Raw genomic sequence first — 24,629 nt, forward strand, 5'->3', positions numbered from 1 at the left:
TTTCAGAGGCAAAACCAAAACATCTTCTGATGCTCGACAGATGGCAGCAGCACACTATCACATGAGCTTAAGAAAGGGTGCAGGATCCCATCTCTTCACACCCTCCCAGGGCAGATACAACTCTCCAGACCAGGGTTATCTCTGCAGGAATGCCATGCCCTTAAGTACAGCATAACCCATCTTCACTCTCCAAAATCCAATCGAATAAAGCAATGCAAAAGCCAGTGAAGCTGCATGTATCGTACATGGCTGCAATGGTTTCACTTGGTGCAAACACCGGCCTCTGAAGTAACAGGCATCACATTTATGCTGCAGGGAGTGAAACGTGCTCTTGCTCCACCACAGCTTTGTGGGTCAGCACAAGGGTCATGCCCATCGATGTCCAAGCTGCACTGCTGTATGACTGGACTCAGCTGCACTCCACCAGGGCAGATTTGAGGCAGGAATGAGCTCAAGCACTTTGGGGTAGAAGAGAACACAGGGTGGACTTGGGAAGATGGGCAGCTCACCTTTTTTCTGAAGCTTTTAAGTTATAAATGGAGCAAAGAGCAGGACTTGGTGGCAGTGGCACTGTCTGCTCTTACAGTCTGGCTTTACCCCAGGCACATCTGGGAAAGTCACACTCACTGTGTATGTATGAGGACACATCTGTCACAGCCACTGGGTTCAAGCTCTGCTCCCTCTGCCCTCCCCCTTCCTCTCCCAGCAGCCAGTCCAGCATCACTGGTGTGGCACACATCCCACCAGCACAGCCATAAAAGAGGCATCTCCTTTCATCTCCCATATGCATCCATCATCTCCTAGCCCAGGACAGAGAGGGGCTGGGGCCAACGCTGCCCTCTGACCCTCCCCTTCTGTCCAGGGGTGAGAACACCCCTTCCCTCAGACACATTCCCAAGGAGCCCCCCAGCCCTGCTCTGCCCTCTGTCGCGGCACCAGCAGGGAGGCTCCGGCAGCACAATTCCCGCAGCGTGGGCACTGCCCGGCGGCTCCGGCACAGGGGCTCGGAGAAGACCAGGGGAGTTCCCCCCATCTCATCAAAGTGCAAGGGGTTGTTCCGGGTCCCCGCCACCACCAGCTCCAGCAGCCGGACCACGCAGTCTGAAAACCAGTTCTTGAGGCGGAAATAGCCCTCCTGGAAAGAGATCCGAAGGCTGACGGGCCCCGTGGGCATCCGCACGCTTAGGCTGAACAAGCAGTTCCCCTGCGAGCTGTCCCGCACCAAGTAGGTGCCTACAGGCTCCCGCTGGAGCTTGGCGTGAGCCTCCCCCACGGACAAGGGGCCCCAGTAGAAGTCACTGGCCTGGAGGATATTGAGGGATCGCTCCAGGACTTCCCACTCGCAGCTACGAAACATCCGGAAACGATCGGGCAAGCCAGGCGGCGCGGGGCTGGGGAGAACGCTCCGATGCTGCCTTTGCAGAGGAGAAACAGTGCTCTGTGTGTTGTGCAGGTCATCTGGCCTCCCTCTGATCATCTCTCAAAGAGCCCATGAATCCTGGAGAGATGCTGCCTTTACCATGCTTCCTCCTTTGCATCCAGCCTGTGGGACAGAAGGAGAGTGAGGCAAACCCAATACCTTCTTCAACCTGGGCAAGACACTTCCCATGGGAGAAAGACCAGCACGAGTACCAAAGAGTGTACCAATAAGCTATTGAATGTCACCGACCCCCAGCTGTGGAGAAAACCAAGGATATATGTGCAGAAAGGGCTCCAGCTGGGTCCCCACCAGCACAAGGTGGCACTTTACAGAGCTCTGCATCCATTGGGTTTCTGTGATTCACAGCCAAGGGCTCCTACACACCCTCCAGCAGGTTAGTTTGAACCCAGCAGACCTCAACATTTCAAGATTTCCCTCTGATAGACATTCAGGACTCTTCAGAGTGGCCTTGAGATTGGAAGGTGAAATGACACCACAAATGAAAAGGGAAAGATTTCCTAAAGGAGGAAAGTATCATTTACTTTGTCCTTCAGTGAATGGTAGAAAGGTTTCCTCACACTTCAACCCTTTCTCTGGCAAAAAGATTGACAATAGGACTTAGCAAAAGCAGAAGACAGGTATGAGCCTTTCTCCCCGAAATCCCAGGAACCACTCCCTTGTCCCAAGACATGCCTGTTTCACTATGTCAGGAGAAAGCAAAGGTCTCAGATCAAGACTACTCAAGAAATGTTACATCAACTTCAACACTGAAACTACCTTGAATGAGCTCACTTAACACTGGTACCAGGCACTGCTGATGCCCTTCCTGACTCTTAACTGCTGTTTCTTCCAGAAAGACAACTCCCCCTGCCTGCAGACAATGCTGCCCTCTCCCAGTCACCATCCTCTAATGTACTGTCATGACCCTGCTCATCTCCTGCACCTTGTGTTATCACCAGGCTGTTTTGCATTTCTGAACCCAGTGTTGCCATCAGCCATGCAAGTCACTTCAATTATATTTTAAAAAATATATATTCTAAATGTGTGTGTCTGTATAGGCACAAATAAAAAAACCACAGCCCTAAGCCAGAGGCTCATTCTGTGTGAGAAGCTGAGCTGTAACATACCACTTCCCCAGGCCTGACAAGTCAGTAGCTCGCTGCCAAATACTGCCCTCGCTCCTTTGACATACTCCATTAACCCAGTCATACTCACTCACAGCACAGCCATGCTTGGAGCAGAACAGAGTGCTGGCACAGCCTGCAGCAGAGGAAGAGACACACTTCATCTCCAGCAGCTCCCTCCCCCACCACAGACTTGCCAGAGCACTGGGGCTCAGGGCTTCTATCAGGCAGGCAGGCAGCCCCCCAGGGAATGTGCAGGGACCTGTGCTTGGGCCTGCTCTGCAGGGAGAGCTTCAAGTTAAGCTTAGCTCCTTGCAAGGTTCCCCCCAAGCTGTCTCACACCCTTTGCCAGCTATTCAAAAGCCTCACATTCCTTTTGGTGCTGTGCTAGCTGGGTGAGGACCCTAGGAGAGGACACACATCTTTCCTTCACAGGGGCACAGTAGTTAGGGAGAGCAGGCATGTGCCTGGCAGTGCCTTACCACAGGCATCTTTTCTAGTCTACCATCACTCTCAATACTTAACAGTAATACGAATAATGTAGCTGCCAGGCACGTTTCATATATGGAGCCCTAAGCATCCTTTCCAAGAGCAGCCTGGGAAGCTTATCCAGCTTATAGTCCTGTGATTTGCAGTCCACAAGCTGCTAATGTCCCTGGTACTGTTCTGAGTGCTGTTGATCCTGCCCTCTACACAGTTTCATAGTAGGAGGGAAATTCCATGCTTAGAGAAAGGTGGGAGGGGTGGGAAGGAGTTAATCAAGTTGGGTTTTTCTTTTCCATTTAAAAAGAAAGAAAGAAAGAAAAAAATCCCCAGCAGTTGAAAGCTGCTCAGACTATTCAGCAAGTCAGAATAAATCTTAGGTGAAGGTGATTTAGTGAGCAGGATGCAAACACACACAGTCACCACTACAGCAACAAGGGCCATCTATCACCACTGAAAACTCAGCATAGAAGGCACCACAAGGAGTTGCAGCATCTCTGTCCCTCTCCTTCTTCTCTCTGCTGGGTGAGGAAGCTACAGAACCCTCTGACATCAGCTCCTATAGGAAACAAAGGTCATCTGCCAGGTACCTCCAGGGCTTCGGCTGTAGCTTCAAAAGGAGTGATAAAGAACCTTCCTAAACAGCAATTTCTCTTGGGTCCAAATGGAAATTTTGCCAATTTCACCGGTCGAGGCTGGAAATTTAATTCAAGCACAAAAACAGAAGCAGGCAGCTGTCTTTCAATTCCAGGCTAGTTCTAAAAATAACAACAAAAATATATAATTTGTTTAGGGCTGCAGATTCTATTTGACAGAAGAAAAACCCAAACTGGTTTCTCCCAGTTTTCAACCTTTAGTCATTCACCCAAGTCCTTTAAGACAAATCCACTGCTACTAGAAATCTGGCTGACTAAGAACTGAGACTGTCATAATTTCAAATTCAAAGTAAATTCAAAAATAGCACCTTGACAATTTGCTCACTTGGTTTGAAATCTACATATAGGTCAGAGCCCGAGATGGGAGGAATTTGTTTAGCTTCAGTGACCCATTTCCAAGAGCTAAGTGCCTGGCTTGCAGCACAGCATTAGTTAGAGTAATATTAGCCCTAAAAGTGCTTCCTGATACTACCTTTAAGGTTCACTTCTAATGGCTCAACAGGTCCTAGGCGTACACAGCCTCCACATCACGGAGGATGTGCAGACCCAGGATTAGGAATAAACCAAGGCAGGGGTGTAATAAAACACACATGCATAATTAGTTCTGCTGACTTGTCACACCATGATTTGCTTTCCCTCTTTTCCCCTCCAAAAAACCCCAACACCCAAACAAGTTACTACCTCTCTACTGCAAGTCAGAACAACGCTTGCAGCCAAAGCAACATATCCTAAAAAGCTGGTGTCCTGCTAATTAGAAGGCTGGATAAGTTTCCCCAGACTTTCTGATTTACTGCAAGTTCAAGAGCTTTTCAAAATAAGTGCTCTTGACACAGGGCATTCTGCTTTCCTCCTCATTTATGACCCAGGCAAGGCAGGGTGTTTCATAAAAGGAGACAATTCTAGTAAACCAGGGGATGTGCACAGCGTGTGGTTCAGCCAAGCCAGCCCTGCACCCTGGGGCTTGACAAATCTGGCATGTTCAACATCAGCCTCAAGTACTCAGCTATGATGCATCCTCACATTCTTCTTCTAGGACACTTGAAAAAGCTTACCTCTTTGTCTTTGCCACCCATGGGATGAGATTCTGAATGTCAGGACTGCAAGTGGTCCAAATTCAAAAGCTCTGATGCGGCACTTCCCAGTTTCTGCACAGCTTTACTTAAGAGCAAATCCATCCTTTGAAAAAAAAAGACATCCATCAAGCAGGTGACTAAGCCCATTAGTTTGCTGTAATGTGGATCTAAAATACAACAAATCTGGGGACAGGTTGTTTGTCTCTATCTCTTTGATCTGTGTTACTGTAGAAACACATATGCAGCACTTCAGATAGCAACAGAGACAGCAGATTGTTGCTGTTGCAGTTATTATTACTATTTACAAAGCCATGAGCTAAGTAGGTCCAAGCAGCTCACAGGTGGCCCAAGGCAAGTGGAAAGACCACAAAGTTGCCATCATCTTCCAAAAGCAGGAACCATAAAACTCAAATGTTAAGAGATGATGGCAACAGAAATAAACCTAAGGATTTGGAACAGCAAAGTCCCAACTTGTTCTGAATACAAAACACAACATTTAGAGTATCTAATTTGATACCACATAGGTATCCATTCACTGTGACCCAATCTGTTCTGGCCCACACTCTTCTGCCCTGCTTCCCCAGCTCTCAAGACTTTTCCTCCTCACCTCACAGATGGCAAAGTAAACCTGGTGGAGCTGCAGACCACCATGTGTACAATCACGTGTCTGTCAGTGGATCCATTAGCAAGCTGAAAAAACAATCCCAGCTTTCTGCACACCTTTCAGAGGCAGGCCCTGCACAGCTTCACTTGTACCCATGTAACATCGCTTCTCCACATCCTCCCCAGCCCAGTCCGAACTGGGAACACACCCCACAAGCTACACTGACTTGCCACTAGCAAAACTGCAGGTCCATCCCATTATTACACTTTTCCATTCCTGCTCCATTTGGCTTTGACATCTCCCAGATATCAACCCTGCAGTTCCCAGAGCAGTTAGATGGAGGCTGGGATTAGGAAAAGCTTCCCTAATGTACCCTGCAAGGCCTTGCGACAGCGTCCCTACTCCAGGCAGCAGCGCCGGAGCAGACATCGCTTGTTTGCACGTCTACATCCCACAGAAATGTGCTGCCCACTGATTTGTGGCTGGGAAAGCTGTTTCAAAGGAAAGCTTGAGCAAAGGGCTGGAAGAAACCTCCCTGGTAAGAGCCAAGCACGCAGCACTGGGGTTTAATGGCAGGCCAGGCTGGCTCTCAGGTCGCCACCGCCTGCCACACACCGGCACTGGTTTGAACTGCGCCGTCACTGCCACGGTGCACGGTCACACCAATGAGCACCCTGCCACAGCCAAGGAGACCAGGGTTGATCCAGAAAGGATCATGGAGGGGGAAGGGAAAGGAGATGCACAGACAGACATGCCAAAGAGAACAGAGGGAGCTGTGGTTAGAGGAAGAATGTGGCTCAGCTCAGCCAAGAGGACCAGTGTTAATCACAGCCAATTTCTCCAGCACAAAGCAGGCCTTGGAGACATTGCAGTTCCCTCTATCTTTTTTATGCCATGGCAGTTTGATGTGAGGGTGCCATTATGTCTGACACATGAGAGAATATGTGGGAAAAACACCAAACCACACCACACATACATACCCCAAACCAAAATTGCATTTCCCTATACAACCAGCATCCAAGGATGCAATATTTAAAAAAATAAGCTGAGGAAGCACCCACACTGTGGCAGCTCCTATTTCGCACAGCAGAGACACAGTGCAGGAAGATCCTGCATGCAGGCTTTGGGAATCAGCAGTTGGACACCTTGCAAGAACACTTGTCTTATCAAACACTTCCTGACATTTGGGTCTGGAGAACATACTTCAAAACCCACAAATAACTTTGCATGGATCTGATATTAATATTTGGTACTTCTTAACATATTTTTCTATGACACATGTTTTCTGAATTAATATGGCACTTTGCTGATAGGGGCTTAAAGGTTTTTACTCCAAGAAAACCCACAAGACTGAGTGATCTGTGCCAAATATTCTTCAAGGGAGGGAAGTCTGCAAGCACTTTGGTTTCTCCATAACACATGTTAATAAAAACCCAACAAGGTGGCAGTTTAAAGGAAAAAACAATTGTCTTTACTGAGCTAATTGAAGGAGTTAGAAGAAAGACATTCATTTTTAGGGTCCCCTTTTCAAGCCTTGGAAATACTATGCACTTTCAGAAACTTGTTCAAATAAAAGAGCCTACTCCTCATCTAAATAGCCCAATGTGAAACTGTAATCCTGCCATTTCAGAACAGAGAAGTCTCATCACTTCCCTGGTCTCAGAGGCTGCTCTGCAGTAGTCACAAGCAACTTGCTTATTCCACAGCAAGTAAAACTACCAAAACTACCATCTGACTTCTGCCAAAGACATTTTCTACTGAAGACTGAATTATTTCTGCCTTCTCCCGTAACTGGGGAAACAAGAAGAAAAAAAAATAGAAAAAGGAAATCAAGAGTAGTTACTACTAAGTTCCAAAGCTGCAGCTGAGCCTATCCTGCTATGGCTCAAGCAGAGAGTTGTTGCTTGCCTCTGGCCAACAGCATTTTTGGTAAGTGAGGGAAGCCCAGTGGCGTTGCTCCTGACCTTTGCAGTTTCACAGCGAGCAGCCATTCCTGTGAATGTCAGTACTGCACAGCTACACAAAACCTCAGCCCTGTGCTTGGCCAGGGAACACAAAATCTGGGCTGCTGCCTTGCCATCCCTCCCTCCACACCACATACCAGCTCAGGAAGCAGCCCTCTGGAAAGGTGGCTGGAGCTCTCCCCACCTTGGGGGCAGAAACAAGGAGACAGGGAGAGGACACAAGGAGGAAGAAAGAAGCCAAGCTAACAGCAGTCCCTCGTGTCTCCCTACTTGAAATGCTCCATCCCATCTCTGTGCTGAGGATCAGTGGGAAGGGGGTAGCAATGCCCAGGGCTGTCTCCAACCCATCATGGCTCCTCAGCACCACCAGCTTCCCCCACCCCCAGAGCAGCAGCACAGGTACATTTCCTCTGCCTCTCTCTACTAAACTGACTTTGTTCCAGAACCCTGTTTGAGGAAATGAGTAAATCCTGAGACACAAAAGCCATCAGTGGTCCGTCTTTTTATCAAAACCATCACACTGAGCCGGAAAGGAATTCAAAGAAGCAGCTAACCCTGAGGAATTAGCAGTGTCTGCAGCTAAAGCTGGTTCAGAATCCTTACCAGAACTATGCTGCAAGAGGAGTCCCAGATGATTAACCAACAGGACCAGAGGGGGACAAGGGAAACACCCTGCCTCGGCGCTTCAGGAGGACCAGCTTCAAAAGACATGAGGGGCCATTATGCAGCACCAGTTACTGTGCCTCCAGAGCAAAGGGCAAGGGTCAGAAAGCACAGACACACCACAACACTAAGTTTTATAGTGGGGGATTTCCAACACACAAAATAAAGAAACTAGTCCTGAGAGTCAAAAGTAAAAAGAATAAAAAAAAAAAAAGTAATGAAAGGTTATTCAGGAAATCTTAAGCGACAGAGTGTGCAGACCTCCCACAAATGACAGCAGAGATGCTGCCTGACTAAGAGGACAGGCACGGGGGACAATATGGGTCACATTGCAGGTATCACTGTAGGTGCAACAGCTGGCAAGAGCTTCTGCTGTGAATCAGAGACATCAAACACATACACACTACAAAACCACAGTCCCTATTCAAATCTCTCTACAACCTCAATAATCCTTTAGAAGATGAAAAAATAATCCTGGAGGAGCCAATATAAAGGAATATAAATTATTGACAGTAGGGAACAAATTTATATGAGGATGCTCTTATGAAACTGGGACAGTAGGTGGCCAAGACAAACGAAACAAAACCCAGAAAACATATGGCATTTTCAGTTTATCAAAAACAGAAAACCTCAGGGGGAATAATTTAGTTGAGTGGGATACCAGCTAGTGGGGACAGGGACACTGCAGAAAAGTTACACAAGCAAGCAGGTATTATTTTTTTCTTGCACAGGATGTTGAGATTTCCCAGTATTTAATGCTGATTAACCTGAAAGAAAAAAAGAGGGGGCTCTATCAGAAGAGATAGGGAAAAGTGACATTAAAGCAGAAAGCCAGCTGGGCACGGTGGACTATACCTGGAGATTTGGAATTGGAAATGGATGGTTGAGATACAAAGAGACCATCTCTCAAACAAGTGTTCTCTCAAGCAAATCAGCTGCACTAGCAATTGCACTAGCAATTGGAAGGAACTTTTTTCGACATGTGCTGCTAAAGCAGGAGCAGCACAAGGCTACCTGGTGTGGGAGGAGAGCCAACCCCCAGGCAGAGTTCCCCATCAGGCAGATGGCACCTGAAGGAACAACAGATGACAGAACACACTTTGTGCTTCCTCAAAGCAAGTCAAAAAGCAAGACATGGAACACGAGCTAAAGAGCCAGCAGCATCCAGGACCTGTAAAGCAGATGGGCAGAGGACATGGGGCAGTCACGACCACAGGGTGAATGGGAGGTAGAAGAGGGGTGGCTGAAGGAAACCAAGGCACTTCAGCCCCTGCACATCTGGTCACCTCTCTGCCCCCCTCCCAGCCATTGCATCTTCCCCCTGGTTTGACTCAGCCCACTTTGCAGAGCAGCCCACCTCACTCCTCAACAGGCTGGTGGGTACAAGCAGCCCAAAGGCTCCCCCATCTTTTATGCAAGCAGCTCCCTCCCCCGTGACTCTGCAAACTCACAGGCTGACCCAGGTCTCTTCCTAGAATTGTCTCTCCATCTTCAAGCTGTCATTACTCACAACATCCCCAAGGCTAATCTTGCTCCCCAGCAGGCAGCTCACAGCCTCCTGTTACTTAAATCCAACTCAAAACGTAGTGAGCCCTCTCCATCGCCTTCCCAGGGTAAACAGTGACAAAATCACTTCACTCCCTGCAGGACAGAGAAGTCAGAGGTCATTAAAAATTCGTCAGCGGGAAAGCAGCAGGAGGTCAGGCAGGACTCTGTCCTGAGACACGCAAATGCACGCAGGCTTGTAGAAAAAACAGCTGGGTCTGTATTTTCAAGAGCAATAAATTAAGTGGTGCAGCTGACCAATGAGCCAAGTAACAGTGCTGAGGGTTCATTAAGGAAAGCTCCAGCTCCGAATGCAAAAGCAGTCATTTAAAAACCAAGAGGCAAGCGGGACTGGGAGGGTGCAAAACGGATGGGAACGTAACAGTAATGCCACCACCTGAGAGAATACAGTCAGTTCTAGTTACCTGAAATAAAAACATACAGAGCTGAAACAAACAGGGTAGGCCTAAAGATGGGTAATAAGAAGCAACACATAATTGTACAGAGAGAGACTGGAGAAATTTCTTGCTCAGTTTAGAGAGCAGATACATATATACAAGAGGATGCTAGAGAAAGATATAGTACAATCAGGACATTCTATTTGTATTCTTTCAGAAAACCAGATGAGAGGAAGTTCAAAGGTGACCAAAATTGAAAAGTAACTAATTTGAAAACTCATAAAAGGAAAAACTCCAATCATGTAGACTGGGGAAAGTGAGAGAGCTGATCTGAGAAGTCTCATTTCTCTTCCCTCTCAAATTTCTTTGCTTTGTTTCTATGCTGTACTCACCACGTCATGCTTTAGCAGACCTTAGGCAGAGGAATCCAGCAGCAAAGGGCTGGAGTTTTGAGCAACACCTTTTTAAGACATCTCTTAACCATTCAAACCTGACATAACACTAAGGGGAGCCCAGCACAAGGCATAAATGTCCTTTGTGCAAAACTGAAGTAGTAAACAAAGGCATATGAAGTCAATATGAGGAATCAATGATGGACCTGCTGCAGAGTTAAAACAGCTCTGTCCATGTTTTCCTCTTTCTTTGATGACTAAAAAGAACAGCACCTCTTCTTTGGATTTGCTGACATGAAAATCAGCATGCACCCTACACAAACAGATTTCAGTCTTTACTGCTAAAGCAGTAAATGTTGCTCCAACGTCTCTCCTTCCACACCACAAAATCTCACCAGAATACAAGGTAGAACTAAAATATGGATAAAGAACAACACAGGTGATCTGTCAAAAAGCACAAACAATCCATTCCTGCACAATCAAACCTGTGCTATCATCACTAGCGTGCCAACCGAGGCAAACTTATGCTGAATCCCCTCAGCTTCAGCAAGGGGCCTTCAGCAGGACGTGCAGAAGCCCAGCTACACAGCACAGATTGCAGATCTCTGGCATTTTCCAACAGCTAACAGCCACACTCATTTTCTTAGCTTTAGCCTAAGTTTTCAAATAAACTTTGCTACTGAGGAAGTACGAAAGTAGATCCAAACTGTTTCTGAACTGCAGAATCACATACATGCAAAACCTCCCTCGTTGCACAAGTCACAGTCTGAAGGCAAAATTTTTTTCAGCATTTGCAGGGAGTGAGGGGAAAGACAAAAACCCTCTGCAACAAAGGCAACCGAATGCAGCCAGCTTGTCCCAATTTTGCCAGCCTCTGCTCCAGTACAAAGCTAAAGGAGCCCATCTGCAAACTTAACAGTGGCACCGTTGGTTCTTCCCCTCAACTCTGCATGTGTTTGCGAACAAGCAGAAGCACACAAAGTGCAGGAGGAGCAGGAAGGGAGAAGGCAGAGAGAATGTGCATTATCAAAATACCTTGAGAGCAGTTCTTGGAAATGTGCAGCCTGCGAGCCTGTATCAGACACTCATTTCCTGTGAAGTGCACACAGGCCTTTTCATTTCTCCACTGAAGAGGATGAAAATAAGGGGCAACTCTGAAGTCTCCAAAGACAACACAAACCACCATTTAGCCATTCTACTAAAACTGAATTTACATTTAAACACTATTAAATACCTATTGAACAGAAGCATTTAGTTCCAGAAGTTTAAAAAGTAGGATTTTCTACACCTCTGACTTCTAAATCTTAACTTGAAACCTGTCACTTGGTATGGGGAGAGGGGGAAGAATTCTACACAAAGTCACCAAATCCTACTACATCAAACAGCACTGCACCTTTTTTTAAAAGGTTGAGACAGATTTCAGCAAAATGGTGAGCTAATAAATACCTTACTGAGGGAGAAGGATGCAGGATATGCACAAATGCAAAACAGAAGAGTAGGTTGTAATGAAGTAGACTGACAGGATAAAGGGGATAAGTTGCTATCATACCTGCCTCTGCCTCTACTTACACATAATCAAGGATCTAATAAATGTAGCATTTAGTTGCATTATTTTAAATAAATATGCCTCCTAATGACATATAGGCTTAACACCTTTACCCTCTAAAATATATGGTATGGCTTACTCAGCTCTCACACCATCCATATCTTAAGTTACAGAGATGCATGTGCCCTCCTCTCCCATCTTGTGAGCTTTTGGCAAGCAGCACTAGCTGAGGTCTGCAGCGGCCTGGAATAACAGCTCAGGAACACACCACCTCCCCACAGCTTTTATTAATCTAACCACAGTATCAACCCGAACCAAATGATGTCAGATTTAAGTATTGCCACTATCTCTTTATTGCTGACCAAACCCAGGCTGGAGAAATCAGGACAGAGAAGCCTGTGGGTGGCAAGGGGAAAGCGGGTGGCAAGGAGCTGCAGGGAAAAACTAGGAGAAAAGAGCAAAACATTCCCAGTGGGGACAGAGAAAAAGAGAAACAAGGGAAAAACACAGCTCTAAAGGCACATTTTCTCCTTTGTTTCTCAGCAATGCAACCATAGTATTAGTGACAGCAATTAAGAATTTACACCACCCAGCCCCAGCTCTATCCTTGCATAAACCGACCACCAACTTCACAGAAATCCCAGCTGGACTGAGGAGGGCAAGAGGCACTGGCTGCATGTTTGAAGCTGTCATCTGGAAACTGAATTTGGCCCTCTCTGAGCAGACACAGTGGGGACAGAGACACACACCTGGAAGGATCTGAAGAAGCTCATCCTCTCCCTAGTGCTCCTCTATGCCCATTTTTGGGGACCCAAGCACAGTTTACCTGTGCCTTCCAACACAACCTTACAGAAAACCCCTGTGTTGCCACTCAACCCCCTTTTAAGTAAGTGATAAGCCAGGTTATTAAAGGACATGCAACACACAGAATATTAACAAGGAGCACAGAAATAACAAAGGCCCAAATTCCAGTTTAACTCAGGAAAAGATGGGAACTTGTGTGGGAGGTTGGCATCCCAGTAATCCTGCGGGTTTGTGCCCAAGAGCCGTCCCCTCTGAAGGGAACAAGAATCCATACTTCAACAACTATGTTTTAAATCACATACCCAGCAGAATCACTCATGAACACAGAAACAAAGCTTGGCTTCATCTGCAGCGACTGGCCATACTTCATCGTAACTTGATTCAACTAAAAGCAACATTATGTGATAATACAGCCTCAGTCTCACAAACTTCTGTGCATGTGCATGATTTTAAAGCACATGACCATTGCCTGCTGTGACTGAATGGGCCATTTGACATTCACACAGCATCTGAATTGCAGTTGCAGTTGTTTGGAGAAAGAAGATATGCTTGCATACCTTCCTAAGGACACAGTCAGTAGAGAATGAAACATCAGGAAACTAGTTATTTCCGATTCCACCCCATTTTACAGAGTTGAGTATGGTCAACATGTGACTGGGTTTTTCATTTAAATTCTCTGAGAGCTGCAAGGACTAGAACTAGTAAATGGCACTGTCTGGACCACGTAGTCCCAAATAGCAGCTTGCTAACAATACTCTTTACCCTCAACTTTCCAGAACAATGGTCAAGCCACATCCCCCATTCTTCACCATGTAGGAGAAGAAAAAAGCCAAGGACATTAACTTAGCATTCTTGAGTTCTTCTCAGCTACCTCTGGGATTCTTCCAGATCCTGTTTCCCAGCCTGTTTTAGCAAGAAGTAATACACACTTTAACTAAATTTAAAAAAAAAAGAAACCTAAGAGTAGCATGAGCTGAGGTTTTACGCGGTAACCATTCCAAAATTCTCAGTACCAACGCGTGTGTTTGTGGGAAAAAGTGAGTAGTGGATCCTGCATGGCTGTGAGCACCATGACTCAGATTGCATAAAGAAAGAGGATTTAGCGATAACCTTTGCGATGAGGCTTTTCATGGGCGCGCAGCACTGATCTTCTGAGAAACGGCAGGTGTGAGGCTGCGATCTGACTGTGCCAGGTCTGGAGGACGGCGAGTTCCTCCGCCTTCAAGGCAACCCCAAGCGGGCATGTACACCCCCGGTTCACAGTTACCCCTCTTCCCTGTAACGCCCTCACTTCTGGCAGGCAGCTCCCTTTTCCAGCTAAGACTAAGTGTAACACTCTGAGCATCGCTTCTCCAGTGCTTTATGTGAAAGAAGTGCTGTGAAGACCGAGTTACCCAGACCTGTGCGGCTGCTTCCCTACAGACCCATCTAAGACATTACATAATTTGCAGGTTTCACTTTAAAAGAAACATCTCCCTGTCCTGACGCCGTGAAGAACACCTTGACAGCAGGACAGTCCCCGTGCAGCCACCCAGGCTACTCCCAGCACCCCGCCGCCACCCCAATACAGCACATGGCTCCCTTCAAGACCGGCAGTGAGATGCCGGCACCCCAAATCTCCCTCGACTCCTCGGGAAAAGCCCCCCAAGCCCCAACACGCTTCTTCTTCCCAGCCAAGAGCGGCCGCAACACCCCCAGGAGCCAAATCAGCGGGGGCTGCACCCCCTCGCAAGCCAAGGGGAGATGGGAGCAGACAGGCAGACAGACAGGCAGACAGACAGACTCCTCGCAGCCCGCCCCCTAAAAGGCCGTTTCCAGTTAACGCAGCACAACTTACTCTCGGCACCTCGGGGGCCACGGGCGGGCGGCGCTGCCTCCGGGGCGAGCGAGCGCTCAGTGCCGGGGCGACAGCGGCACTGCCTGGCCCGGCCCCCGCCGCTCTCCCGCCCCGAAGGCAAACGGAGGCGGCCCCGCTCCCCGCATCCCCCCCCGGCCCCGCTGCTCACAAAGGGGCCGGTGCGCGGCTTACCGGGGGCGGCGAGGCTGCCCCGCCGGGCCCTCCTCGGCCGCGGGGCGGGCGGGCGCCGCGGCGGCGGCTTCGGCTCGGGGGAGCGGAGCGGCACAGAAGGGAGGGGAGAGGTAGGAGGGGAGGAAACCCCCAAAATGTTTCTTTTCCGAGGAAGGAGCCACGGGGGGAGGGGAAGGGGAGGGGTTTCTCCCTCCTCCACCACGCCGTCTTTCCACGGCGTGGCTCTTGCAAGGGGAAAAAAAAAAGAGTAAAAAAAAAGTAAAGAAGAAAAAAGTTTGGGCTTTTGTAAAAGAAAACTTGGACGGATGGGGGAGGGGGGGAGAGAAAGGAAAAAAGGAAAGGAAGAAAAAGGATGCTGTGAAAGCCCCTCCGCCGCAGACTGGCTGAGGAACCCCACCGGGACGGCACGGCAGCATCCGCCGGCCCCGGGACCCGCCGGAGCCACGTGTCGGCCCGGGGAGGCGGCGGCCCGAGCGGGCTCTGCCCCTCCTCCCAGCCCCATCCCTGCCCTGCAGCGCGGGGCTCCCAGCGCCGGGGAAGGGGCAACGTCCGGGCCCATGCGGGCGGGGAGGGGGCGCACAGGGCTCCTACACCGGCGGAAAACAGAGAGCCTGCCCCGACCCTTCCTGCCAGAGTTCTCCCAGCCCCTCGCGGACGCTGCAGGAGCTCTCAGGACACCGGGCACCCTGGAAGCACAGAGTGTGGCAGGGTAATACGCATTTGAGGAGCGTGCCCCGAAACGTACGCAGTTGCCTTGGTGGGTCAAAGTAAAATATTGGAAATCACGTAAAAAATTACAAATTCAGAGAAACGTTATGATAAGAAATATAAATAATGCACCGCATGGTGCATACTACGAGCATATTGCTGCTCAGAGAGAATAGATGTAATAGAAGAAAAGATAAACTTTGGAATTCAAACTTTGGAGTACAAACTTCACAGTTTAAAGGCCTAGCCTGTAATGAAGCTATGATTTGATCATGTCATCAGAGCTTTCATTCACCTACATACTTTCTTTAGATGCTGCACACATTCCCTAGTGTGTGCATACCAGGTGAACTGCCCTGTTGAAAAAGCTCTATACAAATGCCCAACGCAGATGTGCTCTGGCTGCTCTGTACCAGCCTAGTGATGCAAAGCAGCTGTAATTCCAGCTTAAGCAGCAGACTAAAAGCTTTACAGCTGCTTGGCATTGCTAGGAAGCATAAAGCAGTCAGAAACGCTGCTGAATCTGATCCTCAGCCTTGCCAGAAGTTCCACTGAGTGTTGAGACATCAGTTCTTTTCAATTTTTTCTTTCGACCAACATGAAGATGTTGCTGACCACAGAAGAATTTCTGAACTTCCATAACAATCTGGGCAAAGCACTTTATTCTTTTTCAGAGCGGCTTCAGTGGGAGGACCAGCCGCTGGAGCTCTAAATCACAGCAGGGATGAAGTGCTCATCTGTTCCATTTTTGGTTTTTAAGTAGGCTTGTCACACTTTTCTTTGTATTTTTGGATGGCAGCTTCAAAAATATCCTGTGGTTTGCTTTACAGTTGCCTAGTAGGGAGTCTGTTTTCCTCTGTGGATATTTATAACATTTATTGGGTGACTTCATAGACTCTTCCAGCCACCTTGCCTTAATGTTAAATGGCCTGGTCTAATTCTACCTTTTATTCTTCTTCTTCATCTTTGCCTGTGAAAAGTTAACATCCAGCCTCACTGCTCTGAGATTGCCTATGGGTCTTACTCATACTTCTCTCATCCACTCTAAACTGTGACCTGGCAGCAGTTACAGCTGAAGTGGATTTCAGCAATCGTCTTCAGCCGTAAGAGCCAGTGGGACATGTCACAATGGCACCATTGACCACAGCTTTCCACAGCTCAGATCTAAACCACAGGGTCCAAAATGTCTTCAGGATCAAGGTACCTCTGAGGTGGCTTCATTATAGGTGGAAAACACCAGAATGCTGAAATAGCTTGTGTCTGGTGCAGTGAAGGAGGAGAAGGCAGTCAGCTGAAAGGCTTTGTGTAATGACAGTGAGAATACAGGCAGGCTAATTTGAACACTGCCCACTGCTGCATCTCTGGAGAAAACAGGATCCCTCCTAAAGACAGTTTTTGAGATGCCCAGAATGCTGATGACAGTGTGACAAGGAATAGCTCCCAAGAAGGTGCCAGGATTTGTTCTTAGGATTTACAAGTTTTATCCTACCCCTCAATTTTTCCCTGCATATGGATACACATACCCTCACTATCCCCTTTAAACCACATTAAACATGAAAGCATTCATTGATAGAGCTGCTGACAGAATTAACCATTTCCAGAGAGTTTTTTCTGAAGTCCTGCTGCTGAGAGCAGTAGGTCTGAATTCATTCTACCTTTGGATCATAGTTCTACTTTATGGTGTTTCTCTGCTTGTTCTTCAGCAATCTCCAAGTCTTTGGTAAGTAACACCCCAACATCTTCACTCCTTCTCAGCATGCAGATTCCTTACATCTACAGCATAAGGTAGAAGGAGCCACAGTCTGCCTATTTTCTTCTGTCACTTTGGGAGGTGTGGGAAAAAGAACAGTATTTTGGGGCAGGTCATTGCAAACTACTGAATAAAGATGGTTTTCTGGGAAAGCAAAAGGCAAACACTGCCTCAGAGGAAGGAAGAGGATAATATGATGAGGGGAAAGAACTGGAGATAATGAAACATTGAAAATCTGCAGAAGAAAGGAAAAAAGATACCAAAAGACCAAAGGAGAAGAACATGGAGGGCAGAGAGGAGGGAAGATGAGTGAACACATTAGATCACCCAGTAGTGACTTGCCCTTCAGCTTTGCAGACCTGTGTGTGGAAGCTCAGCTGGGGCTGGAGCACCAACTCCACATCACAGGTGACCAATTACTTAGGATCTCAGTGCCTTACTGGGCTCCCACCAGACACTGGTGTGGACACTGACTTTCTGGATGGGATGTGAGTAGGATATGAAACTGCCCTGACAATGTAGCTGACCAAGTGGCCCAGACATGGGGCCCCAAGCTGGGGGCTTCCTGCCAGGTGGTTAAATGGGAAAGAAAGGGAGAGAAGAAAGCAAGGGGAAGGCTTGGGTACCCTGGGTTGAGAGGTGATGTGGGCAGTGCCTGAGATTTTGTACAGATAGGAGGATGGAAGGATGCTTGTGGGGTGGGTAGGAAATGACTGCCACCATCTCCTGATGTGCTGCAAGTCCAACCTGCCAAGAATACAAAATGTACAATGTTTGATTGCATTCAGTCTTAGGTAGTTTTTCCCTTTTGACCTCTCCTCCCCTTTTGAGATAGTCTCTCTCTTAACTTGCTAAAAGCCTTCTTTTAAGAGGTGCTAACAGCAAAGCATTAAGAAGAAGGGAAAAAACCCAATACCACAAAAAGAGAGAGCCAGGGAGGACTAAACCAACACACAAAAATCCCCCAGCCCTGTTCCTCTGCTCTCCCAGGAAAAAAAAAAAAAAACCAAAAAAACAAAAAAAAAACAACAACCCAAAAAAACCCCAACCAAACAAAAACAAACATCTTCAGTGGTTTAGAGCGAGCAGAGGCTGGTTTTGTTCCACTCTTATGAGAAAAATTAGCACAAGCAGTGGCCCCTTTGCATGAAGCGGTGGCAAGGCCCCTCCTTCCTCCACCAGAGCAGGGCTGTTCTCAGTAGCGAAGAGAAACTGCTTTCCAGGAAAGCGAAGGTACAGGGGCTGCCCGGAGAGCGGTGACCCAGCGCGGGTGCCGCGGCTTGCGGGCTGCCCGCCCCGGCACGGAGCGGCGGCGCTGCCGTGCCCGGCCGTGCCCGGTGTCCCGGAGCACGGACAGAGCCGGGGCAGCCGGAGCCAGCCGCGCAGGGGGCACGGCGAGCGGCCGAGGCGCTCCGTGCCAGTCTGCAACACTCTGCGCTGTCACGGCTTGGGGAACCCACGGCCGCCGCAGAGCGCCAGTGCTCTCACTCGTGGCCACTCCGTGCCCCTGGGTCACTTGAGGGAGGAAGACCCAGCAGACAGCGACTTGTGCGTTTTCAAACAGAGCATCGGGCTGTATAATCTGGAAGGTATTTAGGTCAGATTTAAGCAGCTGCAGTCTTTTATAATTGTACACCAAACCACTCCCTCACCTCTGAATCTTGCCTACATGCCAAACACCCTGGAGCAGTAGAGGACAATCCGGGACAGGGGAAACGAGGTACCAGCCTTCCACACCACTGGACTCAGGTGTGAGCTCCTTGAGGCTCTGTGGCCACATAAATCCATGACCACCCCAGGTGACTTTTCCCAACCTTGCTGCCCAATAGACACGGAGGTGAAATCCTCAGTTAAGGATTTCATTGTGTCCTTGAGGTCTACTGTCTCTCCTTGTTATCCCACCTTTTCAGGAGGTGTTACTGGAGGCCAAAATGGGTGGATCTTGCCCAAATCCCCTTGCTCAGAATCCTTCAGTTGGAACATGTAGCCTCAGTCCTGCCCATGCTTTCCCAGATTTGTCCCCCCGCACTGAGGCATGTGGTGATGCTGAACCCCACTCACAGGACACAGGCACCCAGTTCACTCACTTCAGGCTTTTCTCCAAAGCAGACAAAAACAGCCAGGAGAGGCTGCTTGCAGGGAGCAATCCGAGACAGAGACTCCATAGCAGAAAGGTCCCGAGTCACTGTTGGACCTAGAAACAGGGGCTTCCTCAGCTGAGGAAACCAAGCCTCTAAATGAAGTAAAACAATGCAAAATGCAAGGAGTATAGCTATGGACTATAATTTTGGGAGTGGCTGTAGCAAAAGCATTGCAGGTTGGTACCATCTGACAGCAGTGTCTACTGCAGTAAACTAATTTCCAGACCACTCTGCTTTCCAGATGATCACAGGACAAAGAACTCTGTCACATTAATCATTGTTGTTTTGTTAAACATCCCATCTTCATTAAAAAACTGCCAATGGTTGGAAAGCTGCCAGCACCCTAAGTAAACCCCTCAAGTATTTAACTCCTCTCTCCATTACTGAATGTATAACTTGTCTCTAGGCTGTTTTTTTCTTGTGCCATTGTTAGGCAGTGTGACAACTGGAGGAGCAAAAATGCAATGCTACATAGGTATACCAAGGCATTGATCATGTTGGTCCTAAATGCTTCTCTCTCATAAAACGTCTTCCAACTCCTTAACAGGCCTTAAAGCTCTGCCAGGAAGCCTCTCCAACTTGTTCCCTTCCTCATTGAATCATAGCTGTCAAAACTGGGAGTTCTTTCACACCAGTAATCACCTCCATGGAATTAGCACACACAATATAATCTCCTGCAATATAATCTCATTACACCTGTTCCTCATTCCCTGCTTGTACATCAGGGAATGGAATGAGCCTGTCAGACTGCACTGGGGGCTCACACTCAGCTGCTGCTCTGCTCTGAGTCAGCCCTTCACCAGAGTCACTTCTTCCACAAACAGCATGGCCAGATCCAAAGTGTGGCCCGTGTGGAATAACTCACCATTGGACTGTTTCAAAACCTCCCCTTACATGCTTGTATCAACTTTAATATTTTGACACTTGCTGCCTAGTCAATTCTCAGTCCAATTACTACAAAATGTGTTAATTTGGTATCATTCCAGTGTTTTAAAAATCAAAACACAGTGTAAGATTGTGTCCATTTCCTTGCTGGAGAGCTATTACTTCAACAGTTTTTACTTTTGACAGCCAAATCCATAACCCAAATCTGTAACTTACATCTCCAAAAGTTCCCAAGCAGTTTTATAGATTCTTTTCCATAAACACATGAGACTTAGTGTTAACCAGAACTTTTCCCTTGTTTTTAAATGATCCTAGTACCTGCTATTTCCTTATTCTGTCTGAGGTCAGTCAGGAGCTGGTAGGCCTGTAATTACAAGTGTCAGATTACTTATGGTTTTCACTATTTAATCTCAGCCTATAGGGAATCTGCCAGATTTTCCAAGTGGAAGATGGTTAAATCTAGACAAGGGCTGGAGAGAAACTTCTCTTCTTCCCCTGCCACTTAAAACATTAAAACAGATGCATGCTCTAAAGGTGAGTATGGGTTTTGTAGAGATTTGGAGAGTAGCTCACCTCTCAAGTTAATCTAAACAGGCCCAGGGGATGGGAACCAGCAGAGACTCCTGAATCTGTCCCAAATATAATAGACTTTCTGATTAAGGAGGAAATGGAAAGCTGAGACTGGAAAGAGTTTATTTGTATGATGGGTGCTCATATATAATTTATATGCAATAAATGTTTCTAGCCATTTCATTAGCTGCAAATAAAGTGATATAAATGTGCACCACTTGGACCTGATGCATGGTGTGTGCCTGGGGCTGCTTCCAGCTGAATGGTAGTGGTTCATGTGGGAATGATTTAACACCCCAGCAGCCCCACTACCCAAATTATGCTGCAGGTGAATCCCTGAAGTAGATGCACTTCACTTTTTAAACCACTCATTGCTTGGCTTAAAACAAAGATTTCCATTTAAATTATCATATTGGCCTCAGACTGTGGTGGGTAAAGAGCCAGCATCTCTGTCTCTCCCACCTTCTGCACAGCTGGAGAGCTCTGGAAAAATTGAGTTTAGCTGAGTTGGTTACAGCATTATGCCAATAAACAAGGAACACAACAGATCTGAAACAAGGGGGAGAAACCAATCTAAGCCATCACAGCATTTGTTTTGCACTTAATATGTAAGCAACTTTTTAATCAGAAATTCACATAAATGAAATTCAACAAGAAATTAGGGAAAACCAAAGAAAAAGTACACCATAGAAGGTACCTGGATGAGTCTGTTGCTGTTGAGCAGAGCCCAGAGATCATGGAATGATATCCTACCCCAACTCTTCCTACCTGGGCAGCTCATTTAAACTCTTGAGACTTCCTGGGACCATCTCCAAGGCAAGCAGGATTTGTAGCTGGAGTTCAAACTAAAGCCTGTGAGCCAGCATGTTGGAGCTGCTTGCATGATAACGTGCTTGCCTGTGATCACTTTTCTTTTCCTGTCCACTACAGATTGCAGCATATACTCCCAACATGGGGCTTTATATAGAGGTGTGTCCTCTATATATCCTCTGAAAGAAATCAGTTAAGCTAGCAATAGCATGCATTTTTTTATTTGTATAACGACACAAGAGAAATTGGGGTATAGGACTATGACTAATAAATCAACATAAATAGATCAATATGTCAGTACTTCAGTGCTCAAATCCAACCAGCTATGGGGAATTTGTCCCCTGGTAGCAATCAATCTGCTGTACTTAAAGTTTCCTCACCAGATCTGCAGCTAGCACAAACTGATCAATGCTGTTCCAAGTCAGTGGAGCATAACAGCTTTGCATGCCCCAGTGTTCACCCTTGCAGGTACCCTGCTCCTTTGCAAGGACACAGAGGTTAAATTACCCTTTGCTAAGCACATGGAATATCTCACACTAACTCACAGTTCTTTACTCAAAACCAGCCTTTCTTACCACCAATCCACTTAGCCCAGCCAACACCTTTCCAGGTGGAATCCAGTTTGGTCCTCCACAAGCAGCAATTCCACTGCAGTGGCCTGTGGCACTTACTAGAAGTAGATGCAGCAAAATGAATTCTGTGAGCCATCCAAGTTCTGCTGTGCATCCTGCATAGGGCCCTCCCCCTGGGGGGGTTTCCAGGCTGTGCTGGGGGAGATGCACAGTCTTGCAAGATGTCAGGCTGCTTTTATAGAGGGGTGAGTAGCATCACTAGAGAAGGTATGAGTGACCTGGAGGACAGCTCAACAATATGGCTTTGGCTGATAGGGTGACAGTCCTGCCACTGAGGAGAGGGCACAGAGCACATCCCAGTGAACTCTTCTCCACTAGGAACTCCATCTGAAATCACCTGCTCCTGATAATTTCTGTGAGGAATGCTTCCTTTCCCATCAGGTGGTGGCTGATGGAGCCTCCTACCAGAAGTGATTTAGGATGAAGGTCACAGGAGTCCAGTGTCACTAGAGAATGCATTATTCCCTCCTGAGTCCCAGAATAATCTCTGTGACCCAAAGCAATGAGAGCCCAGATCCTACTGGCTGCTGGAATGGGGGAGAGAGCCCAGTGTGGTGGTCCAAGACCTGTGGGTGGTGATGGATATACCGTCAGGGGACGCATTTACAGCGGGATCCCAGGATTCTGCCAAACAAGGCTTGTGCCCAAAACCTGGTATTAGGTAGAGGTCAGGTAGAGCTCCAGCATGTAGCTCTCAGGGGATGTTCCTTGTGGGTACAAGTTCTTGGAGGTGAAGTTCCCCATGCCCCAAGCACAGGTGGTAGCCCAGGCCTGGGGACAATCTGTGCTATGCTTGCATGGCTGGCTGGACAATGCCACCACCTTCAGTGGGCTCATTTCACTGCTCCCCAGAAGTGAGTCTGGCTCATGAGTGGCAATGGATTTTCCTGGCCATGACCCATTGTCCCACCAACCACTGGAGTGTGTGCCAACAGTCCACATAACTTCTCATGGCACAGATCCTCTTCCTCATCAGTCATGCCATAGACTGCAGAACCACAAGCCTAGCAGCAGGCATTGCCTAACAATTACACTGCCGTCTGGTGGCTTCTTTAGGAGGAGTTCCAGGAATTCACAGGAGGGCCCTGCCCTCCATTAGCTGCAGCCGCTATTGGATCATTGTTCATTATTATTGAGTGCATTTTACAAATCTGTTCTGCAGCTGTCTCTTGCTTTTCACCTTTTGTAATCAGCCACCCACCTCTGAAAGTTGTAGGAGAGAAGCTGTAGAAGTTACTGTGGCCTCTCTCCTTCTGCAAGGCTCCCCAGCCCTTGTTGTCTGCTTTCCTTGCTCCTTCAGTATGGAGGCTTAAGGAAAAGCAAGGCACTGGACACTTTGCAAACCTGTAAAAATTCATGTTCTGATTTCCTTTCTAATGGCTCACATGGAGAGCAGGCTGTGAGCTACACAGTGCTCTTGTTTCTTCTCAGTGATGGATCCCCAAGGTTATGTTTCAACTGCTGTGGTGCAGAGCCCATTTTGCCAGGATGAGTTAGAGCTAGGCACGAGAAATAGGGCTCTAAGCTTCTACACTGGTTTCTTTCAAGCTTTTTAGGCTATTCTGAAAATATATTGTGTAATTTAGGAGACTGATGTGCTGAACTGAGTATAGGGCTTCCAGTTACCAATATAAAAATTATTCCCTAAGAACATACATTAATTCTGCTTCCCTCAACTGTTCCAGCAAGGGGTCCCACTGCTCACAGTGCAATTTGACTTTGCTTCCTTTGACTGCAGAGTCCTTGACTGAAGAGGAATGGTTGTGGTCTGCATTAGGCTTAGCAGATTGCCTGCTGGATGGAATGAGAGGCACCAGAAAGTAGTCACACTTGGGTATTGGCTTCCTTGAAACTTGCTCTGTGCAGACATCACCTTTTTGGGCAATTAATGAGGAAAACCATATAGAAACCTCTCCATCTGAGAGGGGTCTGGTTTTTTCTGTTTTTGCAGAAGAGGAGTGGAGTGGCTGAGGCAGTGCTGTCTGCTGTGCATCTGTGGCAGCTTGGCCCTGTAGTAGAGTCAGTTCACTGCGATAGGTCACAGTATGGGAGGGTGACTCTTGTCCCTGAAGCACCACGATTCCAGCAAGCGTTAGGAGTTCAGAAGAGTCTCTCTATCAGACAGTGACAGAAGTTCAGTGTCAATGTCAAGCGCTGGGCCCGTTTGATGTCAATATGAAGCTCCTGGGTCACAGTTAAAACATCTCACACTGTGTCACCACAGTACAGGCAGTTTCCATCGTCAGTAATGTGTCCTGGAGTAGTCAAGGATGCAGCCATCCTTCCTTGATTTCGACTCCTCGGAGATTCCCATCACGCCCAGGAGGTTGTCCGCAGCTCCAGACGCCACAGCCATCGTTAAGTTCCCGTTCCCCTTACCGAGCCCGACGCAGTCGGAGGCGGGGGCCGGGGCGCCCCAGGGAGGCGGGCAG

At 47.7% G+C, this 24,629-nt stretch overlaps 1 protein-coding gene across 1 annotated transcript; it reads right to left on the reverse strand.

The window, feature by feature from the left end:
* Positions 1–14,779, reverse strand: LOC131082517 (suppressor of cytokine signaling 1-like). Its single transcript, XM_058022458.1, has 3 exons — positions 14,702–14,779; positions 4,736–4,859; positions 1–1,543 (listed from the first exon to the last, which is right to left on the reverse strand). The coding sequence occupies exon 3, from the start codon at positions 1,475–1,477 to the stop codon at positions 794–796; it is 684 nt and encodes a 227-aa protein (XP_057878441.1). The 5' UTR covers positions 1,478–1,543; positions 4,736–4,859; positions 14,702–14,779; the 3' UTR covers positions 1–793.
* Between the last annotated feature and the right edge of the window lie 9,850 nt (positions 14,780–24,629).

The sequence above is a fragment of the Melospiza georgiana genome, chromosome 4 (assembly GCF_028018845.1).
Source record: "Melospiza georgiana isolate bMelGeo1 chromosome 4, bMelGeo1.pri, whole genome shotgun sequence".
Lineage (NCBI taxonomy): Eukaryota > Metazoa > Chordata > Aves > Passeriformes > Passerellidae > Melospiza > Melospiza georgiana.

What these genes read in the sequence shown, in the direction of transcription:
- LOC131082517 (XM_058022458.1), bottom strand. Translation starts at nt 1,477, where the DNA reads ATGATCAGAGGGAGGCCAGATGACCTGCACAACACACAGAGCACTGTT.